Source organism: Pygoscelis adeliae, unplaced genomic scaffold (assembly GCF_000699105.1).
Source record: "Pygoscelis adeliae isolate BGI_AS28 unplaced genomic scaffold, ASM69910v1 Scaffold10, whole genome shotgun sequence".
Lineage (NCBI taxonomy): Eukaryota > Metazoa > Chordata > Aves > Sphenisciformes > Spheniscidae > Pygoscelis > Pygoscelis adeliae.
In genome coordinates, this window is record NW_008824053.1 from 2,333,213 (window position 1) to 2,342,778 (window position 9,566).

Sequence of the window (9,566 nt, forward strand, 5' to 3'; positions counted from 1 at the left end):
AACATGTTCGGCATCTTTCCGTACCACGTTGCCATCGGGTGACGAGCACAATCCATTAAAATAATCCTAAAGAGCTCCCTGAAGACTACGCTAGGTAATTTTACAAGTACAGGAAATTACTCAACAAAGAGAATATAACAAGCATGCTAAAACACCAAAATACTTCTTAAAGACTAGGATACAGAATGAAGACAAGCTTTCCTTATTAAACTTTTTATTAAAATGGAGCTATTTGTACATATTTAAAATACTTTATATCCAAATTATGCAATATTTATGAAAACAATTGTATGCAAACACTTGCATAAAAATATGTAAAATCACAGCTAAGCAATATAAAGCAATTTATAGCATGTTCCAAAACGTATTTCAGGACTAGAATACCTGAGTTTTCAATAAGCTGGTTTCCCGCATTTCACTGATTATTAACAGTTAAATTTAATAATGTATCTGATCTTGTATAAAGCACTTCTTTGGTTGGGAGAAACTGCAGAGAAAAGGCAGAGATCGAGCAGAGATATTACTCAAGGCCTATCTTCAGAATCTTCTTCCACGTGAAGATCCACTGTTTGAGATGCTAGGAAGGACTCCCATGTAGCAAGGCACTTTAAAAAAAAAAACACAGATACATATGAATATAGCAGACAGATTTCTGTAAAACTGGTAGCCAAGGAGAAAAAGAAGGGGGAAAAAAAAAAAAGCAGAATACATACGCATTGTCACAAGCTGCTTTTGTGGGTCTATGGTAAGAGCAAAATATGGTTTCCTAGGCAGCTCAGTGATATGCAAAATGTTAGCCAACATGCTGAGCGAGCTGTAAAGGTCACTTTTACATAATGACAAGCGCACAGTGTGAGCATCGTAATTGTATGTGTTAGCATGGAAGATGCTAACATTAATTATGCTCTTCTTTAATCTCTCCCTTTAGTTACAGGCAAAGATCTCTTCCAAATAGAAAGCGCGGTGTCAGGCACGGTTCCCTTGTAATCTCTGTGGATTCCTATTGTATACCCAATTTTCTTTCCAAGTTAAATTAAATCAGTTTTTTTCTAAACACACAGAGAATTCATTTTTCCCCTGAGTAATGGGAAAGAAATGGGACCAGAAAGGCAGGCGGTGGGGAGGTGGGGAAATTGTCATCCTTACAAAAAGTGGCATTTCTCTCCTCATGGAAAAATGTATTTATAATTGTACAAACTAATTTTTTAATTTGAAGCACCACGACTGTAGGCAGTAAAACGGGGGGGGAAAAAAAATAAATCCCTAAATTACTTTGGTTCAATTTGGCTTAAATGAGTGTTGGCAGCTTGGCAAACCATTGTAAATCACAGATTAGTGTTGAGAGTCATGGCAAGGCTATCACTAGGTAACCCACGGTGTGCTGATGCTTGTTACCCGAAGTACCAGGTTTCTACTATTTCAAGTCTGTCATTAGAACAGGGCAGGCAAAGTCATGCGATAATTTTATTGTTTTGATGTGACTGAAAAAAAAACCCCCCACCTTGAAATGGAAACGTTCTAATAAAATTTCAACTTACACACTCATTCCTATTGCTCTTGACAACGCAGCTTACTTAGTACTTACTGTACACAGGTTTTTTCATGAAGAATCTGAAATATTCACAATAAATAAGTCTTCCGAAATTTCTCAGGAAATATCTGCTTTTATATTAAAACCTGGACAGCATGCTCCATTTATCTGGACTTTGAATTACATCAGTACCCTGAAAACAGCATCGTTTCCTATGTGAAAACTTGCCGTAAGCTAGTCAAGCCACAGAAATTTGCTATGCCCAGCTACAATGAAGCATCTTATATCCATCTGTCATTGCTTAGGAGACATGGAAAATATACGCTAGCATTCATGCTGCTTGAACTTATAAGCCACCTTACGCTGTCTTATTAGACATTTCTAGTGAATGACTTCAAAACTCTGCCATTAAATGTGTCGATTTAATCATATTACATTAAAGAGCCTAGGTCCTGGTATTACTGCATATCTGTGTGCAAGCGGACGAGTGGGAGGATCTGATAGTCATGAATAATGTTGAAGCATAAGCTCAAGGAGCAAAATGAAGAAGACACACAGGATGACCGGAGTTGGGGGAATCCATGATGGCACAAGGATGCAGAACGGATACCCGTAAAATTATGGGTGACAAAAGTAACAAGAAAAAAACAAGCAAAAGTCAGCAGCGATTATGTCTCTGAAGACATAAAAAAGTAGAAGACGCGGGTCTGCAAGAAAATGGGAGAGGTTAAAACAGCCGACTGACCTAAGAGACCACAAAGAAAAAAGTATGCGGGAGCTTATGTCTGCATAGGTTTTTGGTCGTTTTCAGGCATATTAAGAGACTGTTCCTGTTATTCGTATATTGTTCCCTAGGGTATGGAAACCATGAAACTACTCCCCCAATCTTTCTTTTCTGATCTTGCTGACAAAATCCCCAACTAACTACTGCTGCTTTTGCACACAACAACATTATGTGCTTCAGAGCACATCTAAGGTTTGAATTCCTGTGAAAAGAGAGGAATAACAGGATAAGATTCATGTGGAAATCTGCTTTCTTCATTGACTTTGTGGAGAAATGTTATTTTGAAATGCTAGATATAAAATCGGGGAGAAACGGTGAAAATATAGTGCTAGCATGAACAGTGAATTGCAAACTGATTTCTGACTTAAAAGGTCTTTTTGACCTTTTGTATAAAGCCTTTAAGGTCCGATCATTAGATTCTCCCCTACTTCACGTGACGCTGGCAGCTGAGTCTCTCTGAGATGCTTGAGCTGGAAGGTGGCATCTTGGTTTTAAAATGTCAGTGAGGCAGCTGCTAACAATGTGTCTGCACTGTGGCGCTCGGACTCGCATTCCTGTTTGCTAGAGCCCAGCCTGGATTACCATCCTAGAAAGCTGCAAGGCACATCTCTTTTCCTAGGCCTCTTCTAGGTGGGGGACAAGAAATGATGACTGTTTCTGGAAGAGTCTCTTGTTGACAATGACTGATGGTTTTTTTCTGCATCACGGTTTAATTTATACCATGTAACTCCATGCTTTGTCATTCTGTAATTTCAGTAATGTTAATTAAAATATGTATATCAGCACTGACTGGAATGTAAAAATGGCTTTCTGTTATCTTTGCAACACTGAGCCAAACTGCACGTGTTAAAATGCAATCACAGTATGTTGCTTAACCAGATAGATACAATCTACTGAAGTCTTTCCAGACAAGAAAGCAAAGCACTTTTTTCAGTTACACAAGTTATTCAGGTTTTAATTTATCCTCCTTTATATAATGGAAACACATTTTCCAAAATGCAAGAGCAATGGTGGCTCATTTCACTGTCAGACATCACAGTGCCGCTACAGCCGACAAGTTTTATAATTAACCATACCAAAACAAAACTAGGTCTCTGTGCCTTAGGCTCAGGCTTTTTGTATTGTGAAGCATGAACTGCATAAACGACATTTCGTTAGTGATGTATACTTCAACATTATTACAGAATGATTTTACTTCATTCTCCTGGGAGGTTGAAAACGGAGATCTAAATAGAGGATCAGCCAGCTTTCATAAAGGAGACTGAAAGGGGGAAAAAAAAGAAAAACCAAACCCAGGAAATTAAATGTGCATGCCTAGGATTGAAATTCATAATCCAATTACTTGTAAAAGCCTGGCGGAAGACATAAAAAAGCCTAAATACACAAAATGAAATAGCAAGACCTTAAATAAGGTTACTTTACCTAAAATATTCTGATTACTGCTGCAGGTCACACATCTATTCTGCAATATCGTTCTTAGAAAAAACAGCAAAAAGGTTTTCATATAGTACAACTGCATATTGAACTAAAAAGGAGATATAAAAATAGAATGTGTAGATATAAAAATAGAATGATAACAGAAGCAGTGTGTCACATGCCATGTGTGTTTCTGTTCCGGTTCCCTGTTTTCCATGGTTGATACCTTAAAAATATCATTTATGGTGGCATTTTCTGGAGTAGAATCTGAAAATGGAGTCTTGTGTGTGTCTGAGAGAGAGAGACAAAAAATACTTCCGTAGTTTCTGGGTGCAAGGAAACAAAAACTAGAGCGAGTAGAAATCGTCATTCCCACTACACAAAAACGTCTTCCGAAAAGTATTTAAAAGAAATTTTTATGGTTGAAGTGAATGAGGGTTCAAAGATGGATCCTGGCTTTGAAACGACATGCACAGGGACAAACGGGCTCAGCCATGTGGGTGCTTTTGAAAATCACATGAAGTTTGTTAGCTAAATTCCCAGGCTTTGCTAAGGCAGGATGTGAACAACATGCAGGAGCAGCTAACTTTTTGCTACGCAACCAAACGACTAGTTAAATGCATCGCTACAGAGGCCTCTAGGGCAAACAACAAATCTCATCTGTTTTTCTAGAGAGAGAGGTACATAAGGGCTTTGGAGCTAGAGGGAAGCTGCTGTAATGGGGAAGGAGTATTGTTTTGCCCTAATGAATCTTTTGGATCAATTTATGCCTGTACAACAACGTAGGTCACAGAAGTAAACTAAATTACGCTTGAAATAGTTAAGAAAATCAGGAAATTATTTATATTTTTCAATAAGAGTAAGCTGTGTCAATATCAATACCAACAAGAATCTCACTATATCAAAGATAACTTTAGCTTTTTATCTGATTAAGCTGCAAAGGTTTAACTGGATTAGTTTGACATGAGAAAAATAAAATTAGAGGCTACGCTTTAAAACATGCTCATCCATGCACAAGAAAAAACATGTTATTTCAGTGCCAAAACTAATTAAATATCATCCTACATCATGAAAAAAAAACCAATCTTCCTGCATTTACTAGAGTGCCTCATGAGCAGTGGAAAACCAAACTCTGCTGTATTTGCTGGATTTATAATGTCTAACTAGTCTTTGGATCAGGCTGCAAAACCTAGCCACTTATTCCAGTGTTTTTTCTGAATAGAATAGGTCAAGAAAGTTCTTTGCTGAGAAAAACTGAAGTGTTCCTTTTTCTTTGATGCTGTAAATATCCTAGAGACTACAGTAAACACATGAGAAAAACAAAAGGAAAAACTTGGTAAATGTTTAATTGCTCTTTGAAGCCAGAGTTCAACATTGCCTGGTTTGGTTTTGCTAATTTGTACCAGGAACGCTTCAGACATGCTAGCTAAATAACAATACCACCACCACCACCACCAAACTTTGTGTCTTGTTTTGGTTTTAGTAATGCTGCATCTTTAGGGGTCTGCAGAATATCTATACCGAACTTAATGACAGTACTCCTGGTGACAATCAGCTTCCTCAGCTGTAAGCTCCACCCTGTGGACAGTTTGTGATTTCACCTGTTTGGCAGCTACCTCTTCTGGACTACGGTGTGCTATTTCAGACCATAGTGTCACACCTAAGGCAGGGGGAAAAGGGATCAAATAAATAGTACGGTGTTAACACATACTTCATTCAAGAACTTTTCTCTGTAAGGCAAACGAAGCGATGCCATCTACTTCAGAAATAGGAGTAAAGTTCTGAATTTTTAAAAATTAAAACCTTTTCATATTGTTTCAGAATAGCAATGCACTCGCAGTCATTATTAACACATTACGTTATTGGCTTTAAGCCCTTGTGGAATACAGAGAGACTTAAGCACGTATTCAACTCTTTTCCAGAAGCAAAGGAAAGGAAGTAGACAACTCTATGAACTCTTGAGACCAGCTACAGGAATACCAAATGATTGGTCAGCCATGGTAATTCTTGGCTACCAAATGACGTTATATTTAAATGTATTATAACATAGCTTGTACGTTATCACAGGAAAGCCTTCATGCTCATAGGTCTGCATAGGAGCATCCTGTAAATTTGCATCACTGGGCCTTAATTAGTGTCTTTGTTACCACAGCGTTGAGAGACACAAAGAGATTGGCGATTCCACAGCTGTAGAAACAAAGGCACACTTCTTATTCAATTATATTAAATGTAGATAGTCAATAAACTGGAAGGCTACAGAAATACCTCTACTTGTTTTCAATTAGTGAATCCAGAGAAATATAATGACAGGTAACACTTTAAAGTAGCACTTCATGTAACGTGAACTTTAATTCAGCTTAAGGGAGACATACGCTTTTATGCTAGCTAAGTGATGCTTGACAAGCTGACAGCAGAACCTTTAGCAACTACAATTAAGGAAAAATCCAAACAAATGTAAGGTCAGACTATTTCACCATATTGTGCCAAATTGTGACAAAGAGGAAATAACATTTTAGAAATTCTAGTGTAGTTTGACACACGGCTACGTTGTACTTGATCACGCTGCCTTTAGTTTTATACAGTCCTGAAGGACTGGATTCTCTACTGCAAAAGCCACCAGAAAACATGAGAAGTCTGTCTCTGGTTACGCTGCGGTTCTCAGAAATTTAAGGGATGCAGAGAACGGCCACTAACAGGAATGACTCCTGGTTAGGTTGTGCGCCTGGGAAATGAAGTCAGCAAGACCGGGGAATAATGAGGAGCGCAGTGAAACGCTGCTGTAGAGAAGGGAGCGGGACACTGCTCGTGGAGAGGCAAGAATAGGAGTTGAACTGGCGGGGGGAAGCTGTGGAAAGGAGGAGAAGCAGGTAGTGACTGAATTAGAAAGCAGGAGATGATTCCTCATAGGAGATGGACAGAAGAGCTGGGCAACTGAACCATATCCATGGCATCCATGGTGCCTGGGAGCATGCACAGAACACGCTTTGGGGGGAAAAAAGGCAAGAAATAAGATGAGGGATACTACAAGAAGAAAAGGCTCAGTAAGCAGCAAATGGTGCATCAAAAGCATGAACGAGTAATTTAACTTTGGACATGTGAGAGAACATGAATGATTCAAGTAAGGACTGAACAAGTGAAAAACGCGGTAACAGGCACTGCGCTTGTGCACGAGTTTAATGAGTAAGACTCAAACTATTATCTGTAGGGTAGGATTTTGTTTTCTACTGAAAGCATAAAAATCATATTCTGATTCTCAGGTTTCTGAGATGCCCTTCCTGAAGGTCACTTCCACATAGCGAAAGCAGATGCTAGGCCTTCCTTTTCTGCTGTTTTCAGGAGTGCATTACGCACCTGTAGTTTGTAATATAAGGGCCTCTGACAGTAATCACTTCTCTGATAATTAACCATCAGCATTAACCACAGGTCTCAAATAAACACACATACTTTAGATCAAAACTCCCAATCTAATATTAAGTTTATCAAGTTCTCGTGAACGCCAGGATTAAGATAACGATTTTCTGATAAAACAGAAAAAAATTGCTAAGCCCTCACTTTGCAAACGAGGAGTGATACAGTTAGCACAATGTTTTCTGTTACTGCTGCAACCGCTGCAGTAAGATAAGGTATTTTTTTCTAAAATCTAGATCTACCGGGATATAACAGCAGAAACATTTTATGCAGATTTCAATATTCAAGAAAAGCAATAATGTCTCAGTATAAAAGAATACTGCCTCAGTATTCTTTTACAGTATTCAACAAAGAATAATGTCTCAGTAATTTGTCTCTCAAAACCAATTTGTCCAGTATTTCAGAGGCTATTTAAGAAGAACCACTGGCAGTTGCAGAGATAGTTGAACCATTTTCTGCAGTTTGTGACTTAATGATAGTAATTTCATGTACAGTATGAGCTTTGGCGTTCTGAATTAAAATTCTAATTCAGCAAAAAGCATTTCTAGACAGGAAAGAGAACCAAAGAATTATTTCTGTGTTTTAATTTAGCTAATCATTCGTTAACAAAATATTCCAATATATTTAGCATCGTTTTAACATATGTATTGCTAATATAGAAGTCAGAGATCATCAATAACTGAAGAAAATGTGAGAGGATGCCAAAAGCTTGCTGCCTGATTTCAGAAAATATTTTGATCTTAATATGTAACAACAGATTGTTAATGTCCGTGCATCTCACAGACTGTATGTTAATTAATTAGACTTGATGATCAAGAGCTCTGTCTTTTCAATTATGTTTTAACAAAATGATTTGTAAAATCAGGACACTGTCATTGGCTAACGGGCAATCCATAAAAAGTTCAAAATACAGGATTGGAAGTTAGAGATGTCAACGTATATCTGTAAAAATTACTAATTTATGTTTAATAGATGGCTTAGTGTATTGCAAATTTTTTCCCCAAATAAGGAGAAATTCTTTAAAAAAATTCAAGACATCTGGGATATTTTCAAAATGCGCATTTCAATCAACAACATGTTCCCCATGAAGAAACTTCACAGAATGCTTCATATATTTTGTTAGATGTTTTCAAGTTCTCTTTCTTAGTATATATTCTTGTAAAAGGGAATTCTTACCAAGAATATTAGCCGTGGCATTTGAGTTGAAAATAAAAATCTAATTTCAACCACTTCCTTTCTGAAGTAGTAAGTTTCAATTCTAAAAGGATTCAATTTATTAATCGTATACACTTGCAGCATTTGATTTTTTTAAAAAGTGCAATAAGCTTTTCCTATTGACTTCTCAAAATTGTGGTGTTGTTCTTTATCCTTGTAAAGTCTGATTATTTCACGAAAGACAATTCCTTAGAGAAATAACAACGAGGACTTCCTGAATGTGCTGTCTGAAATGGAATCACATTTAAATGTTTTCCTCATACAAGATCATTTACACGAGTTTGAGCTTTCCAGAGGGCTTCTTCATGCAGTTACAGCAAAAGGTTTCCAAACTGAAATGTAGCAGCTGACATTGAACTGAAAAATGTCTTCCAAATTGTTGTGGTTAGTAAAACAAGAGTGCCCTCTGTCGATGATGAACTCGGGATCAACCACTTGGGCACAAATAAAATACGTTTTGCTTGATACGCGTCAAATTAAGGATAACTGCCTCCCTCTTCCCGCAAAAAACGATTCTGAAGTTAACACAGGTTTGAACTAAAATGCAGAAGTTCCTCTTTACAGACAACCCGTGGACTTCTCCACTGAAATAATCAATGAAAAAATAACATTGCTATGAGAAAGTGTTTTACCTCTTCATAATAACGGAGATTATTCTCAGCCACATTGGTGAACGTTGATCTCATATCACACTGCATGTTTTGCTTCCACCTGTCCCAATCCGCTTTCAGAGCATTATTGGCACATTCGACTTTGTCTTCAAGTTTCCCAATCTCTTCTGAGAACTAAATGTGAATTGTAAACGTTAAAAAGTATTAGTCAAGTCACCATTTCAAAAGTGATTGAAATCAATTGATTGTAGTGCAGACAAACAGAACTGCAGAACTGAGGTTGGTATTTAACTTAGCACAGAATATCATTCCCCAGGGACAAATTTAAATTTTATTCTTAATGAGTAACTCGGTACTATTTCTGGAACATTGATAACAGAAATTCTAGACCAAAATTGAAGTGTTGCTGAAGATATTTTTATTGACTGAGAAGTTACAGACTCTGGCACCTCTTCACTAGCGCTTGACAGTAATGCACCTAAAAAGGAAAATACAGAGGGCTGTACAGAAGCAGAATCAACCATACAAATTAGATTTGGCCAGAAAAACTGAGAAAACCCTGACAGAACCTTTGATAACCTCAGGAGAAACCAGAATGGGA

The 9,566-nt window shown here is 37.5% G+C and overlaps 1 protein-coding gene across 1 annotated transcript in view; it reads right to left on the reverse strand.

The window, feature by feature from the left end:
* Positions 1 to 202: 202 nt before the first annotated feature.
* The window catches only part of SNX7 (sorting nexin 7), a 24,579-nt gene continuing 15,215 nt past the window's right edge, over positions 203 to 9,566 (reverse strand). Inside the window, exons 7-8 of the mRNA XM_009333758.1 lie at positions 8,987 to 9,139; positions 203 to 605 (exon numbers count right to left, since the gene is read on the reverse strand). Of these exons, the coding sequence (XP_009332033.1) occupies positions 525 to 605; positions 8,987 to 9,139 (234 nt within the window). The 3' untranslated portion in view covers positions 203 to 524. The remainder of the gene's footprint in view (positions 606 to 8,986; positions 9,140 to 9,566) is intronic.